The following is a 24,653-nucleotide window of genomic DNA, read 5'->3' as shown; positions in this document are numbered from 1 at the left end:
TTCAGGGTTGAGCACACTAACCTTTAGATTCTGTCCATCAAAGGGCAGTGATCCACTGACCAGTGTGTAGAGTATGACCCCCAGACTCCACACGTCCACCTCCGGCCCGTCATACTTTTTACCCTGGAAAAGCTCAGGGGCCGCATACGGCGGGCTGCCGCAAAATGTGTCTAGTTTGTTCCCAATAGTGAATTCATTACTGAAACCGAAGTCTGCAATCTTAATGTTCATATCTGCATCCAGCAGTAGGTTTTCTGCCTGCATGACAGAACAAAAGAAGGTGAGACAAAGAGTCCTTTTTCATGCGTATTGTGTTTGTTGATGATTAATGAAATGCAAAGCGAATTTATACTCTCATCACATGAAAACTGTGAAGGACTTGTCTTGTCATACTTCACATCAAAATCAAAGGAAGAAAGAATAATTATAATTCAACTAATTTATTAATTAAAATAAATATTAATTGAATGTTATGAATATATTAATATAATTTTATTAAATATTTATTTGTAATTTAAATAAATAAGAAAGTATATATATATATATAAGTATATAATTAATATTATATAATTTTAGTTTAATAAAACCATTATAATAAATAATAATGAAACTATAATAAATAATTTGGGGGCCATTCAAATGTTTTTTGCATGTATTTAATTTAATATAATTTAATCATTTTTAATAATAATTCAATTGATTAAATTACAGTGTATTTATATCTTTTTTTGTATTGTCTTCAATTTATACACATTAAAGATATATACTATACTAAGATATACTGATTGATAATTGAATAAATAAATACAAAATAAATACAAATAAATAAAAAGTTACTAATAATCACAGTGATGTGATTTTTCACCCGAGAACATATAATGAGCAGAGATCATTAAATCTAAATGTATCATAACGTTTCTTAGTTATTAAAAATAATTTCTAAAATCCACTGATTATTTGTAGGTTAATATTCAATTATGAATCCCAGATTTTGGACCTCACTGTATATATAATGTAAATGTAATCTATCCAAGATGCTCCTTACAGTAACTCCTTACTAACATACATTTAAGCAGACAGGTACAGACAGCAAAAGAAAGAGTGAAAGCAACAGCACATAACACACAAAAAAAGGCCCACATTTCCACCTGGCTTCCTACACTCAAGTCATTTAGACAGCTTCACTCTGACACTGGTCTCATGCATCATTTACAGAGCATCAGTCTGGAAACAAAGTGTGTAATGGAGCATGGAGACTTGGAGGGGGAAAGCAGACGCAAGGGAGACTGGAGAAAGGAAGCAGGATCTTCAGGGGCTCTTGCTCATGTTCTGTCCTGCTCAGAGACATGGCTGCTAATTGATTTAATCAACCAGTCCGTACCAAAGAACTGACTTACGCACCATTTCGGTACAAAAGACCTATCTACATGCAGGGCATTTGAGAGAATAGCAGTATGAGGAGATAAACCTATAATCTCAGACTTTTTGTTTGTTGGGACAAAAAGATGATCTTACCTTGAGATCTCTGTGGACAATGTGTTTTTGATGGCAATACTGAACCGCTGATACAATCTGAAGAAGGAGACAAAGGCGTTTTAGAGCGTGGAGAGAGAGACAGAACTGACTGGATGACAGACAGGGTGTGGTGTAACAGCTAATACGCCACATTAACTGGCATCATCGCTTTTTCCCAGAATGCCATTGATTTGACGGGGGAGCATGTGTGCTGAGGTTCTGACACATGGTCCGGGATGATAAATGAGGGGGGAGAGAGAGGCTTGCTGAAGCACAGACGACGCTTGGAGCTCGAAACCATCAGAACCTGGATGTGAGATTGAGGGACCTTATTTCTTTTTAAATAGAGTATCAACTCAAAATGTAATGTACAAAACTATTCAAAAGTTTGGGGTCTTTTTTTTGAGGAATTAATACTTTTATTCAGCAAGGATGCATTATATTGATCAAACGTGACAGTGAAGACATTTATAATATTATAAAATATTTATATTTTAAATAAATGTTGTTCTTTTAAATTTTCATCAAAGAATCCTAAAACATGTTTATCAGTTTCCACAAAAATATTAAGCAGCACAACTGTTTTGAACATTAATAATAATAAATGTATCATTGGCATCAAATCAGCATATTATATATGATTTTTGAAGGATCACGTGACACTAAATACTGGAGTAATGATGCTGAAAATTCAGCATTGCATCACAGGCAAAAAAATTAAATTTTAAAATTCATTAAAAAAAAGAAGCATGTCAAATAAATGCAGCCTTGATGACTGAAGAGAATGCTTTCACAAAAAGTTGACATGAAATAAAAATTCACCCCATCTATTTTCTAAATGCATGTTATAGATGATATTGTGAACAATTTATCCACATATAAGTTTTCCTTTTTTGACCTCGTACATTTTTTATAAAAACATCATAACTTGATCTTCCAGTGAAAATGACAGACTTCTCCAAACTCTTGAACGTTTGTGTAAGTTTGGCTGCTACAAAGACATGACCAGCTAAACGCTCCTCACATTATCTTTATCATCACATTAAACACTGTCGGCAGCTAAAGTAATCATAGGTGACAAATACACCCACAATTACAGTATTTCTATAATGACATTCGAAATTGAACAAGATTCGCTTCCCAATGTTGATTTAGAAGGGAAATCTGCAGTGGAGCCGAGATCACTCCCATTATATTAGCTAAAATATTTAATAAACAAACACGCACAAATGACAGATTTCCAAAAGCATTACTGCAATAAAACATGACTTATAATGTAACTTTTTATTTTGTTAATATGTGATCCAATCAAATGATACCTCGTTATAATTGTGGATTTCCTCATCTAGTTCTCAAACGCACAACATTCTTGATACTGTTTAATATTCATGCAGCTCTCTCCATGTCCCAGACATTTCCATTTCTCTCTCCGGCTGGTGGAAGAATCTGGTGGTTTTTCTGCTCTGCTCAGAAATCTCAGCGGTGCTTCATGCCTGACCCAGATAAGCTGTCTCCACAGCAGCAGCACAGGGCTCAGAAAGAGGAGAGGAGGATGGGAGGGAGACCCCATCGCTATGACTACAGATGTCTGCATCAGCTGTGGGCAAACCCACCGTACTCATCCATTAGACCGATGGGTCGCAGTGGGAAGGAGGGAGGTTGAAAGGGGTCTTCGGGTAATTAAAAGGAGCAAATGATGCTGTCAGTGGGTGGCTGTCTCACTAGAGCTCTCTCAATGCACTCAACACCTGGAGGTTTTCTGTTGACAGCACAATTTGGCGTAAATGCAGCATCAAGCAACCGTAAAAGCTTATCGTTGCCATCACTGCATGTATTTGTCACCCATGATTAATTTATTACAAGTAGTTTATGATAATAGAGGGATTATTAAGATGAATGGAGTAGCATCCGGCTGGTGAAGTGATCTTAACATGGTGGTCGTCATAAAACATGCTCACCTCTATGTATAACAAAATAACTTGGTCTTTGATTAATCTAGGACATTGATATGACTGGAGTCTTCAACTCACATGAGTGTTTTTTTTTTACATTTTAAGTTAATTCATATAATTTTTTTCAAATAAATTATTAAATAAAATATAATTAATATTTTTTAATTATTAAAATATTATTAAAAATATAATAAAAAAATGTAAACATGTCAACAACACCATTCTTTTTTTTTTGTATTTATCGATCTGGAAGATCTTCGCTGACACAAAATTACTAATTTTATTATCATTAACTCAAACTACAACCATAAAAAAAACATTTCATTACTTGAAATAAAATAAACATGAAATTAAATTTTTTTTAACTAAAATAAAAACATACTTATTTTGTTTCTGCTAGTTGCCAAGGCAAAATTACTCATTTTCGTTTAGTTTAAGTTGGTTCTAAAATAACTAAATAAACATTATATAAAACTTAATCAAAAGATAAATAATACCAATAATGATATTAATTAAACAAAAACCTCTATTATAAAATATTGACAAAAATTATAATAGTATCTCAGTGACACTTAAATAACAATGGGATACTAACTGCTTACTGCACGGTATGTAATAAATATACCTAAAAAAAAAATAGTATATGAAACAGTAGATAAAATGCAATAATAAATATTTAAAGCAGTTGTTTGCTACATTGTCGTCACATTATATTGAGTGAACTTAAATTTAGCATAAATTTAGGTTATTGTTATTATGACGAAAAAATATATGGATATTTATTTGAATAAAATAAAATTTAATCTTGTGTAAAAATGGCTTACCTTTAAGAAGTCTAATCAAATAATCGAGAAAGAGATGAATATAGATGAATTCGTTTGGTCACTCTAGAAAACAAGCGTAATGCATTGTTGTCTAATAGCTTTGTTCTTGCTGAATACTGAGGACTTTGTCGAAATTTAGTGTCCTTGTATTCTGTGCAAAGAGGAAATTGCATAAAATGCACAGCAAACATATTGTAAAACTGGCATTTATGCTATTTTAAACACTCCAGAATTCTAAGATTTGGCAAAAAGCTCATTACAATGCACGGCTGCTGCGATGTCAGCAAATGAATTTTGACGAGGACTTGTGGTTTTCCAAAAGCGGTCTTAAAACTGTTCAAACCGTATTTAATTTATGACCCTAAACCGAAAGTCGTGTATATGGGCCACATTCGGCCCACTGGGAAAACCTTCACGCAGCTGCCACAGGATCCATCAACCGTCACTCACACAAGCATCGCCCAATTGCAGTTCACAGCTTGGTGTTTCCATGGCGACCAGGAGGCGTGTTAATGGGCAGGGCAGCCCGGGTGAGAGCAAGAGGGCGGGACAGGGCTGTATAGAGTACACTGCAGTACTGTACCTGTCTAAATTTAGATCTGGCCTCCTTCTCCTTCATTCGCCCATGTGCTACGAGGTAGTCAAACACCTCCCCTGTGGAGAGAGGAGACGCACATGGCGAATCATATAGCGCTCATGCGTTCTCGGTTTCATATACTTCATTATGCAGAATTACAGGGCCGGCTGCACAAGATTACATAACATATGGAGCTCACAAGCAGTGTCATATTAGCTTCATCAAACTCACCACCACTGGCGTACTCCATCACCAGATAAAGTGTCTTCTCTGTTTCTATGACCTCAAACAGCTTTACTGTAGAAAGAGACAGAGAAAGTCACACATGAAAATCAATGATCATTATTCTGCTGGTTTTATTGTTCTGACAAATACGTTTTTGTTTGTATTGCAGGCCAATATGACAGTTGTCTGTTATCGTGGATGCAGCAAAACACAAATGTAAAAGTTTGTGGTTAATGGTGTAGGGTATCAGACCGAATCAGACCATTTAAGATTCGATCAAGAACATGGTTGAAACACGAGGAGCCGAATTCCACAGAAAGGCCCAAGATGACAGGATGTTCGTAAATCGGATCCTAGCGCCGGCCAGTCTGAAGCAAGCCTAACCAACCAACTCTTTCACAGAACAGCTTGCAACATTAACACAAAAGAACAACTCAGGAAGGAGATTGTCAATTTTGGGGCAAGTAAGCAAGATTGATGGTCAAAGAGATGCACAGCATGACCATCACATATAAATCCATGATAGTAATCACAAACATGAGCTCTTTGAATCAATTCTTTGTCAAATGTATCATATTCTTGTTATAGAAATCATGTCCAAAATTATACTCTGCAAGAGCGGGAAAATTCGGACCATGTGACTTATAAGATAACATTTGATTTATGAATTGGGAGGAGAAACATACAACGCCCCGAGCAAAGACAATATCTAAATGGTCAAGACACCATTTGGGAGGTGTCCCACAGCCCAGTTTAAACAATGTTAACATAAAACCATGTCTGTATTTGTGATCGGAGAAATGACAAACTACAAACGCTACTCCACACTGCTCAAAACTCGCGTTTGAATCGTCAGTGGCAAATTCTTTCAATATAAAAACGTACTTACAGTCTGCGAGTCAGAACAGCCGGCATTGTAGTCCACTCTACCAGGTTCAGGAAACAGTCCTCCATAAAATGTGCCACACACATCTGAATATTTGGGTTGAACTGTTCTGGAACAGTGTTGTAAATACAACTTAACCACTGATTTCTAGTCGTGTCCTCTTTTGGAAGGCCAAACAAAGTAGTTTTGCTTTCACAACGAAACACAGAGTCACACACGTCGGTCTAGAGTGAGCAGCGGCCGGCTTTAGTGAGAGGCGGCGGGCAGGCTTGCATTAGTCTTTGCAACTTTACAGATCTTCTTTAGGCACCAAGAGCTTGCAACACTCCAAAGAGAAAGGTAAAATTGAAATCACATCATATGACCCCTTTAAACTGCCGATCTTGTTACTGTGCTAATAAATAGTGTTTTCACTATACTTTGGATATTAATATCCATTGCAGAATTGATGTTATACGGCTCGTTCAATGAATCGCTGGCCGACTCAGTGATCAGCTGTAAAAATGTGATTCTGTCCCAATTCCCTATAAAATCTTAAATGATTCCCTTTGAGCTAAATTGACCCGTTTCCTTACAATGGCATCAAGTCTTCTGGACTAATTAAATCAGTGTCATAAAATTTTTTGGCTAATTAAAATGTACAATGTTACAATAAAATAATGTTACAATTTAAAAATTAAAAATATAATTTAAAATAATTTTTTTATTCTGGTTACACTTCACAATAAGATTCAATTCCATTATGCAACAGGTATTTTGATCTAATAATAAAGTGTTTTGCATTTTTGTCATAAAATATGTAAAAAATTAAAAGTCTTCTAATTTATTAAAGGCTGCATTTATTTGATCAAAAATACAGTAAAAGAGTAATATTGTGAAATATTATTACAATTTAAAGTATCTGGTTTCCATTTTTATTATATTCTACAATTTATTTTATTTATTCCTGTGATGGTAGAGCTGAATTTTCAGCAGCCATTATTCCAGTCTTCATTGTCACATTTTTATTATTATCAATATTGAAAAAAGCTATGCTGCTTAATATTTTGGTGGAAACAGTGACGAATAGAAAGTTCAAAAGAACTGCATTTATTTGAAAGAGGGAATTACATTTTATAAATGTCTTTAATTACACCTTTGATCAGTGTAATGCATCCTTACTGAATAAAATTAATTTCTTGCAAAAAACTAAAAAAATCTTACCGACCCCAAACTTTTTAAAGTTGTGTTAATTTTAAATATAATATCGTTCACTGTTAAACTCATGTTGTTATTTATACAGTTTGCAATGCTAAAAAGTATAAAGTATTTTCTAAAACCCTTTGATTCAGCATCTTAATAACTGTTTCTCCAGCTGTACTCTTAAAGCATCTAGATGAGCTGAAATGTAATTCAGTTCACAGTGTGCCTGCAGAGCTCTTCCCTGCTGACCTATAACTGCACAGGCATGCGCCGTGGCTCCAGGAAAACGTTAATGTATATGAATGCTGTTTGAGACGCGAGTGACGGGCCAGGTTTAAGTAACACTACCCAACAACACAACATCAAACGTATTCCCAACATGTACGCTAAATTTAGTAATGCCGTAAATGCCAGCGAAGGCAGTGCTCTTCTTCTGTGACAGCGATGTTTGAGTTCAGAGGCACACAAACACACACACTTCAAGCTTTTGTGTGTGTGTCTATTCTGAAAATAGGTCATCATAAATCTGTCAGGCTAATATGCTTCTGCCATCATGCAGTAGTGGTGCAACTAAAAATTGAAATAGTGTCATTATTTACTCATCCACATGTTGTTCCAAATTCCTCAGTGGAGCAAAAAATGAATTTTCTGAATAATTATTATACAACTCTTGCAAGTTAATGACGGTTTATAATGATCATCTCTGATCATGTCTGTCAAGCTATGAAACAGACAAAACAACAACACAAAAATATTTCAAATCTTCTAAGATCATGTGATAGCTCTGTGTGAGAAACGAACTGAAATTTAAAGTCATTATTAATACACAATGCATCGTTTTTAATAGAGTGCAACAAAGTAAGAATCACATTTTTAAGCAGTCTGCATTATTTCAACTAGATAAATATTTAAGAAGTATATTGAAATTATATATATATTTATATGTTTAAATATTATACTTTATCATATTACATTATATATAATGTTTTAGAGTTCTCCATTAAGTTAATCACAAAGCATCATGGGACTATAGTTATTTATGTCATTAAAGCTTTTTTGTCTGATTTTTAAATACTTTTTTGCATCATATCAAAGTTTGTATTATTGTGATTTACCTTGTAGCAGCTTGGTTTTGGTTTATAGCTTATAATACTTTAAGGCTTTAGAATACTAGCAAATAAAGGCTTTTCTCACATTAAAAACACTTGGAATATAGTGGAAAAAGTGGGAGTTTTGTTTGTTTGTTTTGAGCTTGACAGACATGCTTGATACATTACAAAAGTTGCATAATGATTTTTTAAATATTTCTACAGAAATCTTTCAACAGACCAAAAATGACAGCATATAGGTTGGGAACAACGTGAGGGCGAGTACATAATGATAAAACTTTCTTTTAGTGCTGCTCTAAATGTGCCAGGCTCCGAGTTTGACACAACCAGATCCACATCAATGCCACCCACATCCTCTTCTAGAAATCCACTCTGCCTTTTTCCCTCATTTGTGAGAAAAGGACAAAAAGTAGGTCATCTCTGGGGCAGTGACAGCGTGTGACCAGACACTGTACACTTCAGGAGTAGACGATGCCCGAGCGTGTGCCACCACACTGATAACTGCAGAGGGCATCACATGTGGATTCGGAAGGGAGCGTTGTCATGACAACACACTAGATTCCTGATTCCTGGAAAGACGTTCTACATTCTGTGAAATAATGAGTGCAGATGAAAGACAATCACGCGAGGAGAAAGGCTAGCCTTAAGAGGTTATGTGAGGAGGCTGATGGAGGTAAAATCTGAATGAAAGAGAAAGGTTAGGAAGTGTGTGGGCCGTAGCTGGGAGATAGCAATTACCTTTCCTCCTACTCACTGTTAACACGTTATCTTCATGACGATGCATTAAACACTTTCACTGGTTCAGTCATTCATATGTGAAACATGCAAAAAGTGCAGATGGAACAGACATGTATGACACAACACAAACTTACACAGTACAGACAAACTGAAAACAATAGTGTTGGGAAGTCTGATTCATTTGAGCAATTCGGTTCATCTGGACGCTGTGTTTCAGTGAAGTGACAAAGAAACAATCGTACTGTATTGTTTAGGTCCTTACTCATAAGTGTTCTCAGAAGTCCTCACTGCATTTCTTTTGTAGTGAAAAAGATATTTGATTACATTCCGTTTTTTTTAAAAGATCTCATCAAAAGTATTGTCAAACAATGTTCTCCCAATCCTACAAACACTATATGCAAGATTTTGAAATGAAATTTGAAATGGCGATTTGTATGCAAAACTATAAGTTGGTCACTTCCATCTTCCATTCAAACAAATGCAAGCTCATGAAAATGTTTGACTTCCATTGCAATATCAAACCAGATGAGTGAACACCGACCTGCAAATTCACATCTGACCAACAGACAATTTAAAGGTCACAGACCGACCTCCTGGACAAATTCAATAAACACTGACACTTAAAATTCGCCTATCTTAGCATTCTGCATGCTCGAAGCCTTGCAGAAACAGTGACTACATAGTAAAGATATGTTTTCAATAAACATTATATAATTAAGCAATTTTTTATGAGCTATAACAAGGGTTTACAAAGAGGTGCAACAATTGTTCTATTGTCACACACCAAATCCTAAATTCTGATCTTCATACAGTTTTATTTAAGTATATTTAAGTATAGGAAAGATATGCAATATTATATACTGTGCAATATAATATAATATACTATATAATTATTGTAATTTCAGATCATATTTTAATTGTTATTAAGTATGACAAAAGAAGCTTATTACTTAAGCCTAATTATGATAATTAATTAATTTAACATTTTAAATGTCTTGTCTTTGTAATATCATGCTTATTATTTTTCTCACAGAGTATAAATTAATCTTTATACACTACCATTCAAAAGTTTGCAGTCGGTAAGAATGTTTTTGAAAGAAGTCTCTCTTATGCTTATAAGGCTGCATTCATTTGATCAAAAATGGTAATATTGAAAAACATGATTACTATTTAAAATAACGTAATCTATAATCTATATAATATATAATTTTTATATATTTTAAAATGTAATTTATTTCTGTGATCAAAGCTGAATTTTCAGCATCATTACTCCAGTCTCACATGATCCTTTAGAAATATGCTGATTTGCTGCTCAAGAAGCATTTATTATTAATGTTGAAAGCAGTTGTGCTGCTTATATTTTGTGGACACCACATTTATTTGAAATTAAAAAAAATTCTGCAACTATGTAAATGTTTTTACTGTCATTTTTGATCAATTTAATGCATCCTTGCTTAATAAAAGCATTAAATTCTTAAAACAATCTTACTGACCTTAAACATTTGAACATCAGTGTATATAGCCGTCTTTATATTTTAAGAAGGGAGCTCCTCATAAGGGGATCATCATATTTAGGGGTATCAAAAAGTTTGAAAACCCTTGTGCCATTTCATAGTTTCATGCCATCACTGACCTATCAGCATCCAGAACTAGAACTACATATTTTATAATAGAAAACAAGGGTCTCTCATGAACACAAACGCCTGCTCATGTCCAGGAATGGTATTGGGGTGAGTGTGGGGCCAGGGGCCACTCAGAGATGACATCATCAGACAGGAGGGGGGAGGAGAGGCATGTGCAGGCCGTCAGATGATGGATGCTCAACAATGGAACACACAGAGGCATACAGGAGTGCTTTTGTGCTGCCGGGAGGAGCCGCTCGGCCGTCTGAATAGGAGCGGTGTGGCGGCTCTGGGAAAAGCAGAGGGAGTTCCTGCACAGGGGATTAGAGAGGCCTCCACTACAGTCCACTTTGTGTGCCACATTCCCAAACATCTCCACAGAGAGAGAGAAAGAGACAGAGCTTCTAAAAACAAATACTGTAGGACAACTTACCAATATTTGGATGATTTAGAATCTTCATTATTCTTACTTCCCTGAAGAGCTGAAAGAGAAGACAGAAAAAGCTATAACTGTTTTCAACACGGATAATAATAATAAATGTTTCTGAGCAGCAAATGCAGGGGGAAGTCGTGGCCTAATGGTTAGAGAGTCGGACTCGTAACCCAAAGGTTGCGAGTTCGAGTCTCCGGTCCGGCAGGAATTGTAGTGGGGGGAGTGAATGTACAGCGCTCTCTCCCACCTTCAATACCACGACTGAGGTGCCCTTGAGCACCCCCCGAACCCCCAACCCCCAACTGCTCCCCGGCATAACTGTTATTATAATTAACTAAAACTATTGTTGAAATAAAATACATGTTAATTGAAATAAAATAAAATATAAAAATCATATTTTATTTCAACTACTTTCCAAGGCTACTTTCCCATTTTCATTTAGCTTAAAAATAACTCAAACAGAAGTAAAAAATAAAAATAAAAAACTATAGACATACTTAAAAACAACAAAAGTAATAAAAATGACAAAAAGACAACAAAATTACTATAATGGAAAATACTAAATTAACATCTAATTCAAAATATTAACAAAAACGAAACTAGTATTTTAATGATATTTAATTAACACTGCTGAAAATGAACGCCACCATCATAGAAATATATTGTATTTTTTAATATATTAACACATCAAAAAATATTTTCAATTGTAATATTTCATAATATTACTATTTTTGATCAAATAAATGCAGCTTTGCATAAAGCATAAGAAACTTCTTTTAAATTTTTTTTTCAAAAACATTACCGACCCCAAACTTTTGAATGGTCTCTAAATATGGAAGGAAGTTTCCCCCTTTGACATGAATCTATGGGAATTTTGTTTTATTATTCACCAGGCGAAAATACATGTAGGATCATTTAGAAAAGTTATAGTACACTGGCTGATCAAGCCAATGAAAAAAATAAGCTCACTTTTACCATTCCTATTTAATTGAATTGAATTGAAAATGCCTTGTAATGCCTGTCCCATCATTCTCTCTTTAAGTCATCACCATATATCCATAAATTAATACACTCTCTCAAGCCTTACAAAAACACTTTAGCATTTCAGCCAGACTCTTCACCTTCAAACACGCACCAATTATTTTCAAGAGTCTAGTATTTACGTCACTCTGACGCGTGCAGTCACACTCGAAAAGACTGAAAATGTGAGAAACAGTGAAAGGTACAAAATGTTTTGTGCCTGTTTCACAGAGTTCAATAGTCAGTAGTCATTGCACGAAAATAAACTAAAAATCTATACAACCCTCCGAGTGCAGGGCTAATTAGGCTCTTAGTCAGCCAGCAATGTTCTAAACCAGCAATCTATACTAAAGCACTAGTACAAACACTATTCACATGCTTTCTCATATATCTGAACAAGTGGACACTGTCAGGCACTTTAGAGATGCAGAATAACCTGAGCTGACATCAAAGTGGACCATTGTGGCCATTGAACCCCATCGCTGTAGTACAGTAGCTGCCCAGAGCAGGGCAGATCCAAATGACGGCATCTTATTTCAACGGGTCAGAGAGCGTAAAAGAGTCAATTTAGTTGTAAACACAGCCTGTGACTTTGTGCATGAAAAGTGGCAACACAATCGGTTCATACAGCCATTGTGCAGTTTATTTTCCAAACAGAGATGATTGAATCTACAGCGCCACAGCAAAATAAATCATATTTGATCAAATATGAAGACTTCACTGAATGTGATGAGATAAAAAGTAAACAATGCCAACATAACACATCTTTCTATTATGATGTCTTCGTTCTTGTAAGTGAATTGGCCAACAAAGACTGTGAGTTACTAGTTTGAATTAGCCTGACAAATCCCTCACTGAATCTTTAGGCAACTCACTGAATGAGTTGCCTAAAAAGATTCCGAAACTTATGAGTTCTCATTTGAGTTAGTTTGATTAACTCACCAAAACTTAAAAATAACTCAAACAGAAGTAAAAAATAAAAATAAAAAACTATAGACATACTTAAAAACAACAAAAGTAATAAAAATGACAAAAAGACAACAAAATTACTATAATGGAAAATACTAAATTAACATCTAATTCAAAATATTAACAAAAACGAAACTAGTATTTTAATGATATTTAATTAACACTGCTGAAAATGAACGCCACCATCATAGAAATATATTGTATTTTTTAATATATTAACACATCAAAAAATATTTTCAATTGTAATATTTCATAATATTACTATTTTTGATCAAATAAATGCAGCTTTGCATAAAGCATAAGAAACTTCTTTTAAATTTTTTTTTCAAAAACATTACCGACCCCAAACTTTTGAATGGTCTCTAAATATGGAAGGAAGTTTCCCCCTTTGACATGAATCTATGGGAATTTTGTTTTATTATTCACCAGGCGAAAATACATGTAGGATCATTTAGAAAAGTTATAGTACACTGGCTGATCAAGCCAATGAAAAAAATAAGCTCACTTTTACCATTCCTATTTAATTGAATTGAATTGAAAATGCCTTGTAATGCCTGTCCCATCATTCTCTCTTTAAGTCATCACCATATATCCATAAATTAATACACTCTCTCAAGCCTTACAAAAACACTTTAGCATTTCAGCCAGACTCTTCACCTTCAAACACGCACCAATTATTTTCAAGAGTCTAGTATTTACGTCACTCTGACGCGTGCTCGAAAAGACGAAAAGACTGAAAATGTGAGAAACAGTGAAAGGTACAAAATGTTTTGTGCCTGTTTCACAGAGTTCAATGTCATTGCACGTGCCTGTTTCACAGAGTTCAATAGTCAGTAGTCATTGCACGAAAATAAACTAAAAATCTATACAACCCTCCGAGTGCAGGGCTAATTAGGCTCTTAGTCAGCCAGCAATGTTCTAAACCAGCAATCTATACTAAAGCACTAGTACAAACACTATTCACATGCTTTCTCATATATCTGAACAAGTGGACACTGTCAGGCACTTTAGAGATGCAGAATAACCTGAGCTGACATCAAAGTGGACCATTGTGGCCATTGAACCCCATCGCTGTAGTACAGTAGCTGCCCAGAGCAGGGCAGATCCAAATGACGGCATCTTATTTCAACGGGTCAGAGAGCGTAAAAGAGTCAATTTAGTTGTAAACACAGCCTGTGACTTTGTGCATGAAAAGTGGCAACACAATCGGTTCATACAGCCATTGTGCAGTTTATTTTCCAAACAGATATGATTGAATCTACAGCGCCACAGCAAAATAAATCATATTTGATCAAATATGAAGACTTCACTGAATGTGATGAGATAAAAAGTAAACAATGCCAACATAACACATCTTTCTATTATGATGTCTTCGTTCTTGTAAGTGAATTGGCCAACAAAGACTGTGAGTTACTAGTTTGAATTAGCCTGACAAATCCCTCACTGAATGAACTCACTGAATCTTTAGGCAACTCACTGAATGAGTTGCCTAAAAAGATTCCGAAACTTATGAGTTCTCATTTGAGTTAGTTTGATTAACTCACCAAAACAGTCAGAATGGTAATGAAACCCTAAAAAGACTTAAAGGGGTCATATGCTGTTGCTAAAAAGAACATTATTTTGTGTATTTGGTGTAATGAAATGTGTTTATGCGGTTTAAGGTTCTTATTTTCCACATACTGTACATTATTGTTTCTCCTCAATGCACCTCCTTTCTGAAACGCGTCTTTCATCTAAACTTTCATCTCTTTCTCTCTCTCTCGCTCTCTCGAATTGGCAATATTTGAGAAAAGGGTTTAGTGATTTCTAATTATTGGGGGGACTAGCCCCCCTCAATGTCTACGGTGGTTATCGCCCTGATCAGACATGAAAATATGTTGTGGCACTATCGTGCAGTCTATAATGATATGACGTTAGTTAGCAAATATTAGCGATTTTTTGCAAACATTTCTTTGAGTAACATGACCGTAAATATGAACTCACGATTGAATGTAACATAAAACAAATGATTACTTTTCGTTAAAATCTTTATTACTGCCAAAAATGCTTACATTTATGTGTCTTTGTTCACTCGGGCAGCCATGTTGCCCCTGAAGCCGGTTTACGCTGAGATAATTCATACCCCTTCGTTTGAAGTGTGGTCCCGAAAAATCTTCGTTTGAAGGGCTGTCTGGCCCTTCCCCTACCCCTACCCCTCCAACCAAAAGAGAATTGAGAAATCCCTACCCCTTCACGTGAATGCGCGAAACGGAGGGGTAGGGGAAAGGGGAAGGGTGAAATAATATCACATTGAGCCGCCATAAAATGCATTATGCATAACAGTAGAAATAAATGTGACAAGACAACATGCAGTGCTTGTCGCTAATAAGCCAACTCTGCAAGTTCTGCGTGTCTTTGTGTGAATGAATGGTGCGGTTTCGTCTGATTCACAAAACACACATAATGCTCACAGTGATTTCAGCATCTGCGTCTCAATATATGAGACACAAACACATAAACTTCATCTCCAGAGCTGCTCTGAGACTCACCTCGCCAGCTCTACACCGTTTCATTTGAGAAAAACTACCATCAAATACACACTGAAACTGAAAGGCCTTCACAGCAACCCATCAAAATAAAAGTCAGATTTAACTTGAAGAAATTATGACAGAAATATGTGACTGCTGTATACTAACATGTAATTCTCAAGTAATAATAATAATGATTTCAAGGAATATAATACAACCATAGTATTTTTCATTAATTTATACAGTTATACAGTGCAGCATCTTATTTGACAAAAAAAGCAATGTTTTGTTGTAAATTATGTTTTCATTTCATTAAATTTTAAAAGATTGATTAAATTGTTAAAGTTTAATTAACTCATTTAATTAGACACCATTTTTATGATACATTTGTATTGAATCATAAAACACAATCCACAATAAAAAAATAAAAAAAAGGAAAACAGGATTTAGGGAAAATAAAACGGATTTCATGGGGCCGGAAATTAAAAGGTAGCTCTGTGGAAATTAATTGCAAGCAAACAAATTATCTTTAAATTCATTCTCAAGGTCTAACAAACATGTGGAAAGCCTTTATTTTCCCATTATGAATATTGTGATAAATATCAAAATTGCATGATATAGAAAAAATTATATATGTGATAATATTTTTGGCCACATTGCCCAGCCCTAATCAGAGTGGCATGGAATTAGTCAAAAAGACACACAAACTCACCAGTTTCTGTTTAAATCAGTCTAACGAATCCATCACTGAATGAACTCCCTGAACCCATTATAGCAGTAAAGCAGACTTATCCAAAAGACTCACAAACATGAGTTATTGTTTGAATCAGTATGATTATTCCTTTACTGAATGAACTCACTTAATCTGTCAGAATGGTAATAAATCATCAAAAAAGACTCCAGAACTCATGAGCTTTCTATCTGAATCAGTATGATGATGACTCCTTCACTAAATGAACAAAATGGTAACGAATCAGTTAAAAAGACTTACAAACTCATCCATTTCTGTTTGAATCAGTCCATCAAATCCTTTACTGAATGAAGTGCCTGAATCTGTTGGAAACAGAAATGAATCATACAAAAAGATTCACAAACTCATCCTTTTCTGTTTGAATCAGTCTGATAAACCCTTTACTGAATGAAATGAATGAAGAGTCAAATTCAGTGAACGCTTTTGTGTGAATCTTAATTTTGCGTTATTGCAGACTGGTTGTCCATATGACAATATTGAAAAAATTAAATATTACAAATTACATCTTTAAAACATGACATTAAAATGGTTTTAAAAAACTACACTAAAATAACGCTTTAATAATATATAAATTGTATTATATATTCATCTGCAGAATTTTGCAGGAAACACTGATCTTACCAATGCATAAGGACACAACAAGCTGATATATAAAACTACAAAACAGTACCGGGTGGTTCCATGATAATCGGGGCCTGATAACAGGGATAATCGGGGCCTGATAACAGGTATAATCGGGGCCTGATAACAGGCTGACGGCGTTTAAACTGGCAAAACACATTGCCGAGATTATGGTCTGGGGCTTTTCCTTATAACTTGCAGAAAGAGGGATGTTGGGAGCACATGTTCTAGAAAAGACTGCACAGAGGTAGTTTTAGCCCGCAGCCACCAATTACAGAGCGCTAATTAAAGAGAGTGAGGTCTCCGCTAATGAGCGGAAGCCATCCAGACATATATGGGCATGGCGTCTAGAGCAGAGCTGCTCTGAGGTGGAACATCAGCTGTTTAACATCTTCTGTGAATCGTAAAAGATGGGTCATCAGTAATATCAGAGATGTGGATGACAAACTGTGGATGGACATCCAGAGCATCCTGTTTAGATGTCAACACAGCACACTGCTGAGAGTGTAAAACAATTACTCATCATTGACCCACCTATGTCCCTTATAAGAGAAAAAAAGGATGTAATGATGAATAAGATTGAAAGTTAATTGATGAATAAAATTGATTTATCAAACTGAAGTTTCACAATAAAAATAAATTTTAAAAAACAATTAAGAATTCAGATATTAGGCTTTTCAAGAATGTGTTCTGATCAACAATAACAATAATTGCAATAAATATTTAAAATAAGCAAAATGTATACAAAATCATAATTTATAGAGTACTTTCTATTAAGAAGTGGCTGTCACAAACCCTAACCTTTCAATCTGAACTTATGAAAATAATAAAACTTAATTGTTTCACTTGTCTGAAATCAGAACAAACCTGCAACCCATTTTCAGGTCGTGTCATGACTCACATTGGTCAAAATACCAGCAATACTGTCCACACACTGTCAACATGACAGAGAAGTAGAGATTTAAAAAATATGTACAGTACTAGAATCTCCAAATAAGGCACAAAAACTCATGCAAGCATACACAAGAACAAACTCACACAATATTAAAGGGGCCATTTCATTACTTTTTTCTCTCTCTCTCTTTTGAAACAAAACATGGCTTCTTTAAGATAAACAATACATAAAACCCAACTGGGTTTACTTTAGATGAGGAAGCATCTCTCTTTGAGCACTTTGAATTGATGATCTATCAAACAGAATGGCCCTAAACCACTAACCACAACAGGAAGTCAATCTTAATGCACAAACACGTGCTACATAACACACAAACATACGACTCAAACTATATTTCCCATTTTAGTAAACATTCGGAGCTCAGATCTTCCAAACATTGCCCATCTGATTTGGATGACATTCAGACATTTAGAAGGGGATAAAGTGAAAGTGGGACACACAGACATATTTAGGTAAAATAATCCAGAGATGAAGGGTATGAGGCAGCTCAATGAATCGTCAGGGTGATATTTACTTCCTAAAATATTTAATTTTCCTTTAATATATTGGCTGGCAGTCTGGATTTATCAGAGCAAGTTATAAAGAACTTCCTATAAAAAAACCCCCCTGCGAGTCAAGATTTACCATCACCTGATAATCAAACAGCTTATGGGAACTAGAAAAGTAGAAAGGGGACACATAAAAGTAATATAAAACACGTTTGGGCAGGACATACAAGTTTGGACACACTTAAGGGTGAGTGAACGCAGACCTTCATCACAATTACTGAACATTATAATTACAGAACATTATGAGATTTGCTCAGAGGGATCTCTCGGCTGGCCTAATTGGACGAAAGCCCACTTTCCCTCAGCAGCATGTTAACGTGTTTGTGTCTTTAACTTCCTCCACGGCTCATTTCCCCGTTTAAGGTGCATGCAAACAGCAGTTACCGTTCCTCACGCCGCTCCACTTCTGAGAACATGAAACACTCTTAAATTACTCATGAAAAGAGATAAAATAAGTGCTTAGAATGCAGCAAGAAAGAAATTCCTGCTAGGTTGTCATAACATATCCCTGATTATATTTTAGAGCTTCATTAAGTGCTTGTTTAAGGATCTTTTAGAAAAGGCCAGTTGAACTTATGAAAATAATAAAACTTAATAAAATATTAATACTTGTTAAATAAATAAAATAAATAAATGAGAAAAAATGTTGCATATGTTCAGTATTAATCAGAACAAACTAGAAAAATTATTTGTTTTCAAGGAATAATGCCAATTTTTAACTTGTGAAAATAAATAAATAAATATAAATGTTGCATGTATAGCCTCAATCTGGTCAGACTAGAAAAATTTGCTTTTGATGAATAACTTAAATTACAACTTATGGAAATAATATAACTTACATTTTTAAAAACAATTTAAATAAATAAATGCTAAAACTATTGAATGAATGAATGAATACAAGTAGTGTATATGTAGTATCAATCAGACTAGAAGAACAATTTGTTTTCAATCAATTGTGACTTTTGTGAATAGGGAAATTTTCATCTGCTCACACATCGTATGACTTCAGAAGACTTGTACAGACTTCTCTGATACATCCTTTTTGAAGCTTGAAAGCTCCAGTCCCCCATTAATTGTAACTGCATGGAGGAAGGAATGACCAGTAGGTCTGAAATGAGATGAAGGTGACAATCTACTCATCTACTTGATCAAATTCTAGGTGGACTGAATGCTCGCCTGTAAATAACACACTGTGTAGATGCCATGCTCGTCAGCATCAAGTGCCTGATGTTGTGTGTAGGAGTATAGCTGCACTGCAGAGAAAAGCTTTCTCTACAACACATGCATGCACTTTTGTAAATGGATGCAATCTTGTCTGTAATATGCCTACAAGCAATTAGCGCAGCATTTATGTTAAGTGCTCACATGCATGTGCGTTACAGTGCACGTTCCAACATTATGGCATAAAAGCACAATTGCAGTATGCACTTTTATGTGCGCATTTCTCGAAAAATGTGTTTTTCTCATGCCCTGAGGTGAAAGCTACAGTACTTCCTGTGTTTCACAATGAATACACTCAATAGTGTTCTGTGGGAAAACACACAGCACTGCTGAATAATTCACTAGAGTTTCACAAAGTGATGATGCTTCTCTTTGCAGTCGCTGAAGACCCTCTGCCTTGGCCTACGCCTGGCAAAAGCACACCAAGATGAAGTTACATGTTGCCAATTCATCAGACATGAGGAAGCAGAATCAGGTTTGTAGTATTTAAGGGCAAATGAACGTTTGATCATTGGTTGGTGCCACTGAGGAATCTCAGAAGTAAGCAAATTCAATGTAACCATAACCAAAGAACTTAACTCATTCAGGTCTGGCCCACTTTTTACGATCGAATTTGATCCAAATTCCCTATAAAATTTATTCTCAATGAATATTCTATTTCACTTGGAAGTACAAAGACATTTTTTTGTAGAATTTACTTTACTACACTTTTCACTCAGAAATTGCAAGTAGATTTAACAAATAAGCAAGTAACACACTGAATTAAACATGAAATTCTGAAGTAGAACAGTACTTTAGAAGCTTCAGAGGTCCTGAAGTGACAGGAAGAGGTTTTTGTCTGTGCTTTTCGATTCACTTACTAAAAGCCAAACAGATTAGCATAATCCATTAAAGTTTTGGAGCATTAAATGTAGGCCTGTTAATTTAAAACATTAGTGCAAGTAATTATAAAATAATATTCCTAAGGAATTACCATCAGAGTCACTGAAGTACTTGAATTAATCACCTGAGCCGTAAATGCCATTTGACTAATCACTCTGGAGATGCAGAAAATGACATGACAAAGTTTGATTGGCTGATGGCACCGCAAGAATGTGCACAGTCCCAAATCCTCACCAATAACTATATTGAGCAGTGACATCAAAGACAGCAGAGGGGGAAATTACATTCCAGTTCATGCTTTTAGCTCTAAGAAAGTATCAGTCACTGCACTGGTAAAACGACAATAATACAATGAGATGATATCTAAAATATGTCACATGATCCTTCAGAAATCATTCTAATATGCTGATTTGCTGCTTAAGAAACATTTTTATTTCTATTATTCAAGTTTTCCTTTCTCTTTGGAGTGTTACAAGCTGTTCGTGAATAGATAAGATCCCTGAAGTTGCAAAGACTAAAGTCACAAACCCAAAGAGATATTCTTTATCAAAGTTAAGACTCTGCCACGCCCCCCTAAAACGGCTCGTTCTAACATGCCCCCACATATCTAGGTCACTATATGGGAATATTTGCATAATGCGCCCAAATGTTCACGCAAAGAAAGAAGCCGTGGGTTCAGTAACCGCAGTTAGTGTTGAAGCAGGCATGTCAGGGAGGCGCTGTGTGTTTCTAGGCGAAAGCATAATCCCTTTATTTGGCCTTCCGGAAGTAGATGCATTTAGGAATCTTTAAGATTACTTACAACAGAACAGCAATGCATTTTATGGACGACCGTTTCTTGAACCTAGGAGATGAGGTAATTCTTTTTGCTATGATAATCTGGAGCTTCTGAATCAGATACTGTTTTGTTATTAGTTTAAGTATTTGCTATTGACTGTTCAAATGCAGAGTTTTGCGCCTTGTGTGTGTGTGTGTGTGTGTGTGTGTGCGCGCGCATGCGCGAAAGTGCATGCTGCCCTTTTCATCCATATGACTTGTGAGCTATATATCCTATTTTTTTCTAAAGATACACCACTGTTCATAACTTTGGGGTCTGTAAGATCTGTTTTTAAAGAAGTCTCTTATGCTCACCAAGGCTGCATTTATTTAATCAAATAGACTGTAAAAACAGTAATATGGTGTAATATTATACTATTTAAAACAACTGGCTCGAATGTCATGTTCTTAGTGATGCTAAGCTGAATTTCCCATCTTCAGTGTCACATGATCCTTCAGAAATAATTCTAATATGATGATTTCATGCTCAAGAGACATTTCTTATTATCAGCAATGTTGAAAACAGTTGTGCTGCTTGATATTTTTGTGGAAACTGTGATGCATTTTTTTTCAGGATTTTTAACAAAAACAAATTTAAAACCGCATTTATTTAAAATAGAAATAGTTTGTATAAATGTAAAAGTCTTTACTGTCATTTATCATCAATTTAGTATCTCCTTGTTGAATAAAAGTATACATTTTACTGACTCCAGACTTTTAAATGGTAGTGTATATCATTTGTGAACAAACCGTAACAAGTCAAAATCCATTCACAAATGTGGTGTGCGTACCAGGTTTGAATGCACGCAGATTTCCTATATAGAAATATAAATTATGTAAACGAATATTGACTTTGTGCCTGACACAGAGCTGTTGTATGGCTTCAGAAGACTTCAGACCGCAGAAAACATGTTTAACATTTGGGCTTTCTCCACTTTTTGTGTCTGCATTAGATCCCTATGCTCCTAAAACGGACAAGGCCATTCCTTTCCATAAGGGCTTTATTTTGGTAATGAAGCATGGGTCCTACCTGACTCTGACTGCGGCTTTCCTGTTCATATCCGTGGCCATCCAGGTAACATGTTTTCCTTTTAGTTATGTCATTCTAGAATGTGTTCAGTTGGTTGTTGTGTGGAGCAAAGTATGTAACTGAATAATTATATTTATTAGCAGCATATGCTGTTTCTTCAGGTTTCAAACTTAATAGAATGTAAGCTTTCGCTTTTCTTGAGGAATAGTTCACTGAAGAATTATGTACTTGCCATTCCAAACCCGTAGGCTATTTTTCAGATGAAACATAAAAGTTAAAAAACTTTAATCCTTGATTGAAGTATTCCTTTAATCACAGCATTTCGGCTGGATTAATTAAGGACATCATTAGTACTGTTTTACATTTCTATTCACTGCTGTTTCCTTTTGCAGTTGATACAAAGTAACTTTGTGCTGTTCTGCACATATGCGGTGGAGCTGCGAGAACACTTTCAGAACATTGTTTTGACAATTCTGGTGAGTGAAGAAGACACCTATGAACTTAATTCAGTAGATAATCGGTCCTGCCATTGGCGCTCCTCATCACACTGACATTAAAAGAAAGACAAAGTTCTCTATTATTCTCTCATTTGTGTCTGTGTAAAGTGAATATGTGACAGAAGTTTTGTACTGTATATCTTTCTAGATGTCGGCCGCAGTGAGTATCCCATTCTGGCAGTGGTTCCTTGAGAAGTTCGGGAAGAAAACAGCAGCTTTCTGCGGCATTACAGTAATTTTTATTTTATCAGGTGTTTTTTCTTAAAGGGACAGTCCACCCAAAAATGAAAATTCTGCCGTACTTATTCCCAACCTGTATGGCTTTCTTTCTTCTGCTGAACACAAAAGAAGATAATAAATCAACCAAACAGTTGACGGTAGCCATAGTTTGTGTTCAGCAGAAGAAAGAAATTCATACAGGTTTGGAACAACATGAGGGTGAGTAAATGATGACACTGGTGAACTATCTCTTTAATCAGTGATTTGGAGGACTCCAATTGATCCGATTGATCTTTAGCTTCAGTAGTTTTATAAGTTAACAAATGATACTACCATATTATGAATGAAAATAATGAGGTATTTTAACTATAATAAAAGTTTATCATGTATAACGGTGTTGCTATTGTTAACTAAAACTATTAAAACTGTTTCTAGTAATCAAAGTAAAGCTAAAGTAAAATAAAATAAAATGCAAATATTAGATAAAAAATAAATTAGAAATGATTAGAAATTAGAAATTGCCTTAGCAATTAACTGAATTAAAAACGACTACAATTAAAAATTAAATTAAAAATTGAATTAAAATGGCAAGAAAAAGTTAGAATTTTTTTTCATTTACTAAAATGACTAGAAATATAATATAGAAATATAAAATAACAACAATAAAATAATAAAACTGACAAAAGCACTTAAAAAAATACAAGAAATTTGTTTAAAAAAATTAAACTGAAAATATAAATTTTTAAAGATGTAAATAAAACAGATTATTCAAATGTTTTACAAGAAAATACTATTTATTTTAGTCTTTCTACTTCAAAATTTCACTTTTACTTCAGTGTGTTACTTGCCATTTATTTGTACTTATTTGTTAAATTTACAAGCAAATTCATTGTGAAGATGTTGATGTGTTTTTTTTTCTCAGTGTAGGATTCTATTATGATCATTGACCAGACTTCAGATTTCAGTACAACAGTGTTCTTTAGCTGTATACTGACACCTCTTGGCATGAAAGCACCATCACATGATGTCAATGTAAAAAAACTGCTCATTTGCAAGCAGAGGTGTTATCCATGATTATTTTATTCTCCAAGTATCTGATAATAAGGGCCTAACCAGAATTAAATGAACAGTATTCAGGTGGTCATGTGATCTCAAAATCGTATATACAATTTATATGGCCTTTTCTGGACCACTAATATGACCGGAGTCAGATCAAAAATGCATCATTCATTTCTGGAGGTTAAAAACATACTTATCTCACCTTAAAGGGTCATGAAACCCCCCCATTTCAGCACTGGTTAGTTCTCACCACAGTTTTAAAGGGGTCATATGATGCGATTTCAAGTTTTACAAGCTGATTGCGCATAGATAAGATCCCTGAAGTTGCAAAGACTAAAGTCACAAACCCAAAGAGATATTCTTTATCAAAGTTAAGACTCTGCCACGCCCCCCTAAAACGGCTCGTTCTAACATGCCCCCACATATCTAGGTCACTATATGGGAATATTTGCATAATGCACCCAAATGTTCACGCAAAGAAAGAAGGCGTGGTTT

General features: G+C 35.0%; 1 protein-coding gene across 1 annotated transcript in view; it reads right to left on the bottom strand.

Moving 5' to 3' along the window:
- Positions 1–24,653, bottom strand: part of LOC107549664 (MAP/microtubule affinity-regulating kinase 3-like) — a 61,246-nt gene that overhangs the window by 14,896 nt on the left and 21,697 nt on the right. The window contains exons 4-8 of the mRNA XM_016230839.1: positions 11,064–11,112; positions 5,100–5,165; positions 4,875–4,945; positions 1,516–1,572; positions 22–258 (exon numbers count right to left, since the gene is read on the bottom strand). Coding sequence (XP_016086325.1) covers positions 22–258; positions 1,516–1,572; positions 4,875–4,945; positions 5,100–5,165; positions 11,064–11,112 — 480 coding nt within the window. The remainder of the gene's footprint in view (positions 1–21; positions 259–1,515; positions 1,573–4,874; positions 4,946–5,099; positions 5,166–11,063; positions 11,113–24,653) is intronic.

The sequence above is a fragment of the Sinocyclocheilus grahami genome, unplaced genomic scaffold, assembly GCF_001515645.1.
Source record: "Sinocyclocheilus grahami isolate Dianchi unplaced genomic scaffold, SAMN03320097.WGS_v1.1 scaffold378.1, whole genome shotgun sequence".
NCBI lineage: Eukaryota > Metazoa > Chordata > Actinopteri > Cypriniformes > Cyprinidae > Sinocyclocheilus > Sinocyclocheilus grahami.
This window is presented reverse-complemented; position numbering and strand designations above follow the sequence as displayed.